Source organism: Choloepus didactylus, chromosome 1 (assembly GCF_015220235.1).
Source record: "Choloepus didactylus isolate mChoDid1 chromosome 1, mChoDid1.pri, whole genome shotgun sequence".
NCBI classification, from domain to species: Eukaryota; Metazoa; Chordata; class Mammalia; order Pilosa; family Megalonychidae; genus Choloepus; species Choloepus didactylus.
The window spans coordinates 99,017,513-99,030,941 of record NC_051307.1 but is presented as its reverse complement, the minus strand read 5'-3'; the positions used below and the strand labels follow the sequence as shown (position 1 = coordinate 99,030,941).

At 38.2% G+C, this 13,429-nt stretch overlaps 1 protein-coding gene across 2 annotated transcripts in view; it reads right to left on the bottom strand.

Annotated features, from left to right (window-relative positions):
- Positions 1-8,250, bottom strand: part of FGF12 (fibroblast growth factor 12) — a 631,141-nt gene extending 622,891 nt beyond the window's left edge. Inside the window, exons 1-2 of one of the 2 annotated variants that reach the window (XM_037838256.1) lie at positions 8,160-8,250; positions 7,848-7,990 (exon numbers count right to left, since the gene is read on the bottom strand). In XM_037838256.1, coding sequence (XP_037694184.1) covers positions 7,848-7,860 — 13 coding nt within the window. In that variant the 5' untranslated portion in view covers positions 7,861-7,990; positions 8,160-8,250. Of the gene's footprint in view, positions 1-7,847; positions 8,066-8,159 lie in introns of both variants that reach the window. The other variant, XM_037838264.1, reaches the window with a different exon arrangement.
- Positions 8,251-13,429: the final 5,179 nt, after the last annotated feature.

Below are 13,429 nucleotides of genomic sequence, written 5' to 3'. Positions count from 1 at the left end.
TTGAATCCAGTGTTCTAGCATCTAGTCTAATAGTACTTTCATTTCATCTGAATGTGCAACATGTTTATTTTATGCCTCAGTGTATCTCCCCAGCAAACTATCTCCTAACCCCTCCAGTATGCATACCCCAGTTTGGAAAGCTTAACCTTAGAGCATCTAAAACATAGTAAGTACTGAAGAAATACTTCAGTATCAATCAACTAATCATCTTTTTTTAAAAGCCTGCTACTGTTAAAATCAGTTCATGTCATTTCTTTGGTCTCTCTTCCTTTAGCTTATGGAGGGTTTTGCTATATTTGCATCATCATTTTGCTTTTTATGCTGATGCTGATGCAAAGTCCATGGGTAAAAAGTACCTATGTCATCTTATTTTGAATTATTTGTAGGCTTGCAAATAAAAAATGATTTACATGGCAACCTTTCTCTTGACACATAGCAAATATTTCTCCTTTAAATCACAGAGAGGGAAAGAAGTAAACCAAATTCAATTTTAAATGGTGCTGTAAATATTGAAAATAAATTTGAAATGAAAGACAAGTCTTTGGAGAAAACTATTTCGATAATCTTATTTTAACTTTCCAGATTTTAACAATTAGAATGATCATGTAATAAGTTACTGTATAATTATCTTATTTATAGAGCATCACAACACAATTTAGTATGTGAATGAGATTAAGGGCAAAAATACCCCAACATTTTTTGAAGCCAGAAATATATCTAGATTCTCAGTATCCAAATAGCAGAAAAGGAATTTCCCAAAATGCCGTATGTTGAAGTTTGTTCAATCTGTCTGAATGTAACCAGCATTTGAAGATTTGAGAAAAACCGAATTGTTCCACTTCAGTGATGGTTGTGGGGGTGAAAAGGGTAGGGAGAGATGGATGCCATCTTTGGCAGATTGGCGTTCCTCTTGCCCTCTTGTTAAGGGAATCTTTGATGTGTTTACATATCTTCTGGAATGGCCTCAGAAAGCTTCTGAATTTTTTTCTGTAGTCTAGTCCCTTTGGGCTACTTCCCAGGCTAATGTCCAGTCCACAAATAGGAGAGAAACAAAAATCTAACCACAGAATAGTAGCTTCCCTTTACTTCTTTTACAGAGTTTAAAGCCCCACTTTCAATTACCTGTGCTCTCTGACTTATTGGTGGCCTGGCGTGTTTCAGGTAAAAACCAGGCAACACTCTACCATAGGTTTTACCCTTGGGAAGACGGTTGCTGTAAAGGAGAGGCTAGGCCTCCCTATATTTGTGTCTAAGAGCCTCCTCCCGAATGCCTCTTTGTTGCTTGATGTGGCCCTCTCTCTCTAGCTAAGCCAACTTGAAAGGTGAAATCACTGCCCTACCCCCTACGTGGGATCAGACACCCAGGGGAGTGAATCTCCCTGGCAACGTGGAATATGACTCCCGGGGAGGAATGTAGACCTGGCATCGTGGGACGGAGAACATCTTGACCAAAAGGGGGATGTGAAAGGAAATGAAATAAGCTTGAGTGGCAGAGAGAATCCAAAAGGAGCCAAGAGGTCACTCTGGTGGGCACTCTTATGCACACTTTAGACAACCCTTTTTAGGTTCTAAAGAATTGGGGTAGCTGGTGGTGGATACCTGAAACTATCAAACTACAACCCAGAACCCATGAATCTCGAAGACAGTTGTATAAAAATGTAGCTTATGAGGGGTGACAATGGGATTGGGAAAGCCATAACGACCACACTCCCCTTTGTCTAGTTTATGGATGGATGAGTAGAAAAATAGGGGAAGGAAACAAACAAACAGACAAAGGTACCCAGTGTTCTTTTTAACTTTAATTGTTTTCATTTTAATTATTATTCTTTTCATTTTTGTGTGTGTGCTAATGAAGGTGTCAGGGATTGATTTAGGTGATGAATGTACAACTATGTAATGGTACTGTGAACAATCGAATGTACGATTTGTTTTGTATAACTGCGTGGTATGTGAATATATCTCAATAAAATGAAGATAAAAAAAAAAAACAGGCAACAGTATGTGCTAATGAAAAAGAAAAGGACTGTGGGGGCGGCACAGGTGTCTTTTGGGATTTCTGCCAAGATACCATCATTTGCATCACAGCAGCTACATACCATGGCCTCCCTGGGTGGGATCCACAGTCCCAAAGACAAGAGGACAAAGACTATGTCAAAACAGTGTGAGAGAAAAGAGCACACTAAAATTAGAACTATTAACACAAATCCTGAAAAACATTCCACCATGCTTTGCATGCAAGGATGTCAATAAGGAGATAAGGATGAAGAGTTTGGGAACAATAACATGTCTTCTTAGCTTTAGACACTCACCATCTATTTTACATCTGTTTTCTATCCCAACCCTATAGTACAGGAATCAGGTCTCCTATACATATACTTTTTCTCTCAACACTGAATACAGTGATAATAAAAGATAAGTCCCAGGCAGTGGACTCCTCCAGTGCTCCTGGTAAGGTACACAGGACTTCATTCCAGTTTCAGAATAACCATCTTGTAGCTTATCCATTGATTATAATTGAGGGTGTACTTTCTAATCACCTGAGGCACTTATCAAACATCTGGGTCCCATGCAATGGGATGCTCAGTGATTCTGATAGGCACCTCTGAATGAGAATCCCTGTTAGTGGCCAGAATTTACACAGTTAATGTTTTAAAACCATCCAATGCAGAATACTTCACCCAATGTATTTCCATCCCCAAACCCACAGATTTTTTAAAACTGCCTCTAAATTAAATGCCAGCAACATAGAGACAAATTCAGGTATTAGAGAAGTTACTCTCTAAAATGTAGAATAAGTACAAAATAAATCTCTTTCGTTAAATTAAAGCCTTTGTGGAAGTCAATGAAGATGATTTGTTGAATGTCTAGCTGTCTGCTTGCTGCCAAAACTACAATGATGGCAAAGGACCGATTTCTGACCTCCAGGATCTTACTGTCTAATGGAAAAGATAAACACAGTTAATAATGATGAAAGTCAGACTGATTCAAAAGAATTCAAAATGCTTTATTGGTATGATTTTTATTTCATAATCATGATAACGGTATGGGACTTGGGATGGGCATAATAACATTTATTCTGCAGAGAAACAAAGGTAAAATGAGTTACTTAAGTTACTAAGTCTTTCTGGGCTTCTGTCTTCTTATCTAGAAAATGAAGTTAAAATGGCTAGTCACTGGGTTTTAAGGGAGATGACATACATTAAAAGCCTTTTGAAAAAAACTATAAGGTATCTCATGAATACTATTTATGGTTGTTAAAATGTGACAAATCAGGTAACCCAATATAAACATATCCAATAAACTGTTGTATTGGTCACTTGGTTGGCTAATAACCTAATAGGGTCAGCATTTCAGAAGCTTAAAAGTGTAGGAGGAACGGGATAAGGGAATGGGAGAAGATAACACACTGCCTCCTCATTACTGATACTAGCGAGCCTTATAATAACCACCTACGTCACACAATAGGTTACTAGTTAGATAGCTAGCCAGTCTTAACAGCTTATAGAGTAGATATAACTTGAGTTCAAATGTTCTCCCACACAACAATTTTGTTTAAAGAAGCCAAAAGAGAAACAAAAGCAGACATTATTGCTGTGAAATGTTAAGTGCCCCTATGGAGGTCATTAATCACTAAGACTATATTCTAGCCTCCTGAGTAACCTACTAGAACTCTGGAAATGAATGAAGAAAAGACATAGAATGTTAGAAATAGACAGCTCCTGAGTAAGCATCCAGCCTGCTCATATCTCCAGACTGTGAGCTCCTGGAGGGCAGGGCAATGTTCTATTTATATCTCTACCCGGAACACTTAGCCAGATGCCTAGAACAATGTGGCATCTCAGTAAATACTACAAACTAAAATGAACTTATTTCCCTTTTTTAATGTTTAAGAATATTGAGAGCAAAAGTGGAGAAGTGATTTATCCAAGGTTACACTATTAGAACTGAGTAAGAACCCAGATCTCCTATGCCCGAGGCCTATTCTATTACAACATGTTTTTACTGCATTGTATTTTCGTTTTCCAGCACATTGGCTCAGTTCTACTGTTGTTTTGTTTTTATCCACGAGGTAGGTTTTCTTAAAAATCACTTTCTAGTTCTGCTAAACTGATGACTGCATAGCCATTCCCTTTCTCCCCTGCAGGGCCAGCTATTGTGATTTCAGGGAAACAACTATTTTATACCTTAAATATGTTAGCTCATGCCCTGGATGGACTCTCAGGCCTGGTGCAAAACCATGAACATGGAGTTGAACCTTCATTGGGAATGCATGTACAGGTCTCTAGAGAGAAAGTCAGGTTTCTGACTTCTATGTCCTCAAATCAAACTGTGGCAGCCAAACGTCTTTCACCTCTCCCAATTGCAGTTTCCTGTATGCATGAAGAAAATGTCATGATAAACTCATGACAGCTACTGAGTTCAACACATATGATAAGTCCCTACGATGTAAACTAAAATGCTCTACCAGAAGTAGCCAGATGGTGGTTGTGGGAATCTTTGAGACTCAGATTAGGCCCACAAGGAGGTTAACTATTAAGATAGGAGAGTGAGATTTTAAATATCACGGATTGCATAGTAATTTTCTTTTACATTCTCAGAACTAGGAACACTGGACATATAGCAAGGTATTCGATAAATATTTTTCTGAATAAAGAGGACAAAAATTGCAATGCTGATTGTAAGAAATGCCCTCCCTATGTTAGGAACAAACAAGTACTTAGGTCATATAAAGGATGCCAATAAAATATTAATTAGAAATCGAGGAGGTCAGGAAAGATTTCATGGAGCAAGTAGTACATCCAACAAATCTCAAAGAAGTTGAGAAGAGACACATGAGAATGGGAAGAGGCTAATGCTACACTCACTCTGTTAAAAAGTGCCTTGATTTAAGCAATCTCATATCATCACACTATAGTGGGTTAATAGCAGGACATTGGAGCTCAAAGTGGACTTAGAGAATAAATGTTCAAGGTAATTGGTAGTTGAAGAACAGGAGAGAGGATATTTAACAGTGAGTCAATTTTCTAATCTAACCCTGAAGTAGGCATTTTTCATTTCCTTTCCTTTCTTTCCAAAAGCAAAGAGAAGGCCTAGATGTGATCACATATCCATGAGCCGCTGTGTTGATTAGTTAGATAATATCAAATCTTCTCTACTAGATGCCTGAAATGGTATCATTCTCAGGTATGATCAGTTCCCTAAGATCTAGATCAGTGCTTTTTAAACTTAATATGCATATGGATTGTCAGCAGATCTTGTTGAAATGCAGATTCTGATTCAGTAAGCCCGATAGTCTGCATTTCTATCAAGTTCCCAGGTGATGCTATTGTTGCTGATCTATGGACCACATTTTGAGTAGCAAGGATGTAAACCAGAGGTTAACTCCAGCTATCCATTATCATCACTTGGGAAGCTTTTTTTAAAAATACAAATGTTGAGGTCCCATCCCAAAATCACTTAAATCAGAACCTCAAGGTATGCAGCCCAAACATCTTTACTGTTTAAAACTCTACAGGTGTTTCTAATATGCAGCCAGCATGAGGTAGAAAACTTAGCTACCTAGCTAGACAATGAAAGTTTCTCTACAGACAGGAGTGGGAGAAAGAGAAAGAGGAGAGAGTTAAAATGAGTTTCCAACAGAAAAAATAATTTATACTTGAGAATGGCTTCCTAGAATTAGATTTGAATCTGTTGGGGAAGAAGACTGTACACAGCAGAATAAAGTATGAAAGAAATACCAATGAGAATGAAACAGCTTCTCTGTATAATAAAATTTTCACGTTAGCTACCATTTCTTAGCTGGGCAATTTGCATCGACTTAGAAAGTGAGACCAATGAGTAAATAACTAGCCATTCTTAATGTGATCTCTAACTGGCTAACAGCTTCTTCGTAAAGAGAATCCAGGAATGAATATGTTTGAGGACTCCCATCCTGTCTTTTTCCCAAGGCAATTATGGGACCGCTGCAAAATGACCACAATATTGGCTTGTGGGAAAACTCTTCACTGCCTTTGGGTCAGTGCTGTGATTCATGCCTGCATTGCTGCTATCTGGAATGGCATATAACTTCTGGCCTGATTCTTTTCAGATATATTTCTGAGATTTGTTCTTCCCAAACTCCCAAGGCTGACAGAACAGCTAAAACTCTATTGTAATCAATCTGAGATATAAACCACCTGGATCTTTGAGTGGCATGTGGGATATTTTATTGACAAATTAGGGAAATAAAAGATTATTACTGAGAGGTACAGCCTCCTTTTAGAATGATCTAGGAATTAGTGTATAAATTGGAGGCAAAAATGTTACCAGAAACCCTGGACAAATAATCAAGTTCGATAACCAAATAGCAGGTGCTGTCTAAGCACAAATAAAACTACTTCATAGTAAATAACACTCTCTCTTTCTTTTGTTTATGTTCCTGAGAGACCTAATCAATTAGAAATATTACAGACCTCTATGAATTAAGAAAGAATGGCTTCTTGTTTTAAAATGGATTCTACAATAAAAGTAATAAATACATGCCTCAGGTCTATTTATACATATGGATTCCTCAAACACGTATATCTTTGTCATATATAGACAAGCCCATCAGTGTATCCTAAGAATACTTTGTGTAAACTGAAAATTGCCAGCTTTTCTGGATCCATGTTGATTCAGTTATTTTCATACTGTAAATGCTTACCTAGGTTCACATTCTTTAAACTTACTGATGAAAGATAAAAGTACTTTGTTGAACATATATCTGCTATCATTCAACACTCCAGTTTTATTAATCATCCCAGAAATAGATAGCCCACAACCACTCCCGATCCTAGCACATTACCACGATGACTGACATCTCTGGTTTAAAAATAAAACCTTGTTTCAAATATAGCTTCTTGAGTTCTGGATAATGAATATAGTTTCATAAAAGTTGACATAATTTCTTCTGGTTTCACCATAATTAAACACATCCAATATTCCTACTGGATATCTGATCATACCACTCAAGGCTCTTGAAGCCTAGTGGGTGTTTTAAGGAGGAAGAGGGGGAGAAGCTCACTGAGACCTGCACTGATGGGGTTAAATCCAAAGGATACCCAGTCTTAGAGTTTTAACAGTCACTTTGTTTATGTGCATTAAATATGCTATCAGAGGTAGATTATTTTTACAGTTCATTTACCAGTTAGTATACGTACATATGCAGCTTTGCTGAGGAGAATATTAATATATACATATCCAGAACTCGTAAATGCATCATGATTGGGAGCCAAGCAGTACTCTGATACACTGTTTTTCTTAGAGGTCAGTTCTAACGCACGCTGTTTCAAATAGACCCAATTTCTCTGCCGATATATATTCAAAATGCAGTAGGATGTGGTCATACACACCCAGAAACATCATCTTCATGGGGTGGGGGTGGAAAATTCCAAACATTTTTTTAGCAATGTATTATTGAACATCAGATACAAAAGTGCCTGTCAGCAAACCTGAAGCAAGTGAAATGTGTTTATTTGAGCCCATTCATTCTACAGAAAAGAAATTGCTTTACCAAGATATCTCTCCGCCCCCACCATCTAAAGATTACCCCCTCAAAAGGAAAAAAAAAAAAAAAAAAAAACCCCAAACCCAACTCATCACACTTCTCTACGCAACTGACGGAATATTAAACACTGTCTTCCAAGCTGGGGGAGTTAAGAAGTCTCCTTTCTGCCACACTTCCCCGATGCTGCAACGGACATAGCATGTCCTCCTCCTATCGACCTAGTATGATGCCTGCTCCCCAAGCACTGCAGTCCCCTCGCCGAGGACTGCCCTGGCCACACGCACATGCAGCGGGAAGTCCCCCGATAGGGACAGTCACATACCTTTGCTCTCCATTTCGGTCCCTTTCGAGTGCTGGGAAGTTCAATGGAAGTTGGCCGGAAGGTGTGGGCCCGCTTCAGATTCCCAAAGCCAGGAAGCCAATCTGATGATTTCGCCCGTACTTCCTTCCTTCCCTTCAGGCTTCCTGAAAGATGGGATTTCTTAAACCTTGAAGCTGCAATCAGCCACCAAAGGACACTTAGCAGCAGCAGCAGATTGCCTATACAGGGGATAGGTTGCGATGCGCATCTGGTTTAGAAAGGCATGCCCAGTGCCCGCTCAGATTTTAATGTTTTTTATTTTTATTTTTTTACCTGGGTCTAGAAGCTGCAAGCAGGAGCTGTCCTCCGAGAGTGGTGCTGCAGGTGTAGTGACGGATCATCCCACTTTGCTCTCTGGATGTATGGATTTGCATGGGCGTTGGCACGCATGCGCAAGGCGTCCCCCTCCCCTTTTCTCCACCTCCCGCCACCCCGCCTCCCTTTGCTTCTCTCCCCAATACGGTCCTCAGTTATCCCAGCTGAAGAGCTGTAGCATTCGGTCACAGGGAAGCGCTGCTAAAAATAAACGCCGGACCGGATTTTCCTCTGCAAACTAGAGAATGGATTGCACTGGGTGTGTGCATCAGTCCCATAAGATTTTCCAGGAGGCATTACGGAAGACGTGGAGGAGATGAGTGCCTCCTAGCTGGGTACTAGCTGAATAAAATCTTTTCAGAAGGCAGAGGAGAGAGGAGGGGAGAGAAGGGGATTTACGAATCATATTTAACGGTCATAATCTGGGGTTCTTTTCCTAGTTGCTGCAGTAACTTTCCAGGTATCTGCTCCCACCACCATCCCACCTTTGGACCCCCACTAACTTCATATTTCTCTTTGCATTCCTGTATCTGTGGTTTTTTGCTTTTCGAGAGTAGGGTGGCAGTAATCCTGGAACTTCCAAAGGTTAACAATTTCCCGCTTCTTTGCAATTAGATTCCGCGGTTTCCTTCTTCTCAGAAATCCCCTTGCCTTCTCACCTCAGAACTGTTCATGAGCAGGCTCTAGGACTTCTAAAGTTCTCCAAACAATAACTACCGAGGACATTTTGAAGTGCTCTTTTTACCTCTTAACAACACCTTACCAAGAAACAGAGTCCCCAAAGGTGGGAAGGCACCTTACTGATAATCACTATTTTAAAACAAAATACATCATTGTTTTTATGAAGGTGGAGAGAAGAGCTGAGAGGTGCAAAGCCAGAATTCCTTGGAAATGTTACTTTCATATCGGCATATTTTAAAAGCTCACACTGTATTTATTTCATCTGCAAAATGATTAATAGGAAAAAAATGTGTGTTCACTACCCTCATTTTTTTTAATAGTCCAGATTCTCCAAACATGCATAAAAGCAAATCCAGAAAACACTGATATCTGAATGGCTACGGAAAGAGATGTGTAGATTAGTCACACACTCCAGGTTACATAAAAATCCCTACACAATATACTTCTATGTCCATTTTTCAAAATATTTTAATACAATAAAATGTACTCCCAACAAGAATCCTGAGACGGACTATAATTTAATCCTTTTCTAGTGACTCAGAAAGCATCCTGGGATTTTCCGCCTTTGGGTCATGATTACAAATATAATCATGATGGTTCCATCATACATGGACATTTATTAATGGAGAGCTGTTGACAAACTGCTGTGGTTCAGCAAAGCCTGCATCTGTTGAGCACCCAAGAATTAAAACACTCACATATGGGATTATAGGGGCCACAGCCCAGGTTCTACTAACCTTTAGGCTCTCCAATTGTATGCCCAAGTAAATATTGAGAGACTCACAAAACTCATGATTTCTTTTAAATGTCAAATAGGTTTGGAAAGTAGGCTGAAGGTGGGAGTAGGGTTGTTCCTTAAGAATAATAGCCTATTTCATTGAGATAAGTAATGTTTGCTCCTAATACTCTCTCATGTTACATATCTTTAGAGTCTATTTATACCAACCCTTAATATTAATTATTTTACAATGGGGAAACCAAAGGCAGGGAGGGAACTTGAAATGATAAGCATTGCCTAGAGAAACAGAACCAGGCTCAGAACCTTGGGGTCCTGCCTTGCAGCCAGGGGCACTGCATCTAGCACTCCATCTACTCCATGATGATTTCTTATTTAACTGTCTCTCCATTATCAATGGTGAAGGAAAACAGAGAGAGCCTCCTTATTCATGAATTTTCATTGTTTTAATTCTAATTTTTAAAACCCAGATGCTTTATTAAATGGAAAATAAATCAAATTTAATGCACAGTCTGTGGCCTGACATTCAAGGTTTTTCCATGATCTGGATCCTACTAATCTTTCTAGTCTTCTCCAAGCTTAACTCCAAACCAATAATTGCCATTATCCTAAACAAATGACAAGATTTTTCTTTTTCACAGCTTTGTTTGCATAGTTATCCCTGGAATATGCCCCCCAACACACACAACACTACCACAAATCTCTACATCCCCAAATCTTATATTTTCCTTAAGACAGAACTAAAATTCCATTCTACTCCTGAAGTCTTTCCTGATTTTCTCAATCTGAAAATGTTCTCTCTCTGTTGGAACACCAGTGTTACTATATCTTTACCTCTCTTACAACATTTATAACTTACTATCTTGTATCATAGTTTTTGTGTACATATCCCATTCCTATTCCCCACCCTGATTTTTAAAATGGGATCCTGGGGCATCTTTGTAGTCCATACATTGTCTTGAACATCTGAAACAATATTAAATGTTTAGTGAATGAGTAATATTTAGTATACAGAATTTCATGTGATTTACATTGACTATAGGCACATAATGATAATGATAATATTGAACTAACACTACTGAGAGTTGATACTATGTGCCAGGAACCATTATAGGTGTTCCAACTGTTTTAACTAATTTTATTTTCATAAAACTATAAGGAAAAAAAAATTCTAAGAGGTTAGTACTATGATCATGTCTATTTTATAGATGAGCAACCAGTGGCTCAGAGAGGTTCAAGTATGGATAAAACATGATCTCTGCCTTACAGAAGCATACAGCTTATTAAAGATGATAGAAACATAAAAAAAATTCAAAAGATATGGTAAGGTATAAGATAGAAGTTGAGGTGGGCACAGATAGAGTAGGAGCCCAGAAGAGAGGGTAGTTAGCCAGAAGTTTCCTGGAGGAGACACATTGGTTTATTCCTGAAGCCTGAGGTTCAGATGGTTTAGGTGGGGTAAGGGGCAGGGACCTCATGAGATTCCTAAAGAACTCTTGAACATAAAAAGTTATTGTCCTTGTCCAGGTTTTTCCACAAGATATGAACTTCCGATGTGTAAGGGGAGCATGGAAAGAGGCAGAGATTGCAGAGTATTGGTCTGGGACCAGAACCCCCATCCCAGAGTGACTTGAAAAGATCAAATCTTACCTCATCTCTACTTTCTGCTATAAATTTGGGAAGAGAGATATTCTAGCATGATGAAAAGAACCCTATAGACATTGTTCAAATACAACTCTGTAGACATTGTTTTGGAACCCTGTAGACGTTGTTCAAATACAGCTCACTCATTATTACTCATTGTATGACCTTAACAATTTAATTAATCACCATGAGTCCTCGTGTCTTCATTTGGTAAAGGAAGTAATATCATCCTGTAGGCAGGGTTACTTTAAGGACTGATGTAATACATACAAAGGATATAAGACACACTGGTCCTTCAATAATTAATACCATTTTTAGGGTCTTGATCCATCTGGGCTAAGGAATAGAGACTGGGAGCCTTCAGGGTCTCCCCCACCCCAACACACTTCTAACAACAAAAAGTCTAATCTCCCCAAAGTGGGAGATGATTTAAGGGAAGAATTGCTTCATGTTAACAAGAAATTATTGGACCTAGTTTTTTTCCTATTTCATTGTTTTTGTTGTTGTTTCATTTTGTTTTTTCTTTTTTATAGAAGTTATAGGTTTACAGAACAATCATGCATAAAATATGGGATTCCCATATACCACCCTATTATTAACACCTTGCATTGGTGTGGAACATTTGTTAAAATTGATGAAAATACATCTTTATAATTATTAACTGTAGTCCATAGTTTGACTTACAGTTCACTGTTTGTGTAGTGCAGTTCCATGGATATTGATTTTTTTAAAAAACTTTTATTCTGTTACCATATATACAACCTAACATCTCTCCTTTTAACCATATTCAGATTTATATTTCAGTGCTGTTAATTACATTCACGATGTTGTGCTACCATCACCACCATCCATTACCAAACATTTCCATCATTCCAAATAGAAACCCTGTACATTTTAAGCCTTAACTTCCCATTCCCTGGTAACCTATATTCTAGATTTTGACTCTATGAATTTGCTTACTCTAATTAGTTCATCAGTGAAATTATACAACATCTGTCCTTTTGTGTCTGGCTTATTTCACTCAACATGACATCTTCAAAGTTTATCCATCTTGTTGCATATATCAGAACTTCATTCCTTTTTACAGCTGAATAGTATATTTTATGTATATATACCACATTTTATTTGTCCATTCATTAGTTGATAGGCACTTGGGTTGCTTCCGTCTTTTGGCAATTGTGAATAATGTTGCTATGAACATAGGTGTGCAAACATCTGTTCAAGTCCCTGCTTTCAGGTCTTTTGAGTATATACCTGGTAGCGGGATTGCTAGGTCATACGGTAACTTTATATTTAAATTTCTGAGGAATCGCCAAACCATCTTCCACAGCGGCTGCAACATTTTACATTGTCACCAGCAACGAATGAGTGTTCCTGTTTCTCTGCATCCTAACACTTGTCATTTTCTGATTTTAAATAGCAGCCATTCTAGTGAGTGTGAAATGGTATCTCATTGTAGTTTTGCTGAGTCATCTCTTCATGTGCTTTTTGGCCTTTTGTGTGTTTTCTTTGGAGAAATGTGTATTCAAGTGTTTTTGACTATTTTTTAATTGGGCTGTCTGTCTTTTTGTTGCTGAGTTGTAGGATATCTTTATATATTCTGGATATTAAACCCATATCAGATATGTGGTTTCCAAATATTTTCACCCATACAGTAGATTGTCTTTTTTTTTTACTTTTGTGATAAAGTCCTTTGATGCACAAAAGTTTTTTTTTTTTATTTTGATGAGGTCTTGTTTATCTATATTTTCCTTCGTTGCTTGTGCTTTTGGTGTAAAGTCTAAGAAACCATGGCCTAACAGCAGGTCCTGTAGATGCTTCCATATGTTTTCTTCTAGGAGTTTGATAGTTCTAGCTCTTATATTACCCATTTTGAGTTGATTTTTGTATTAGTTGTGAGGTAGGGATCCCTATTCTTTTTTTGCAAGCAAGAGATCCAGTTTTCTCAGCACCATTTGTTAAAGAGACTATTTTTTCCCAATTGAGTGGTCTTTGTCCCCTTGTCAAAAACCGGTTGGCCACAAATGTAAGAGTTGATTTCTGAGCTCTCAGTTCAATTCCGTTGATCTATATGTCTCTCCTTGTGCCAGTATCATGCTGTTTTGATTACTGTGGCTTTGTAATAAGTTTTAAGACTGGGAAGTGTGAGTCCTCCAATTTCATTCTT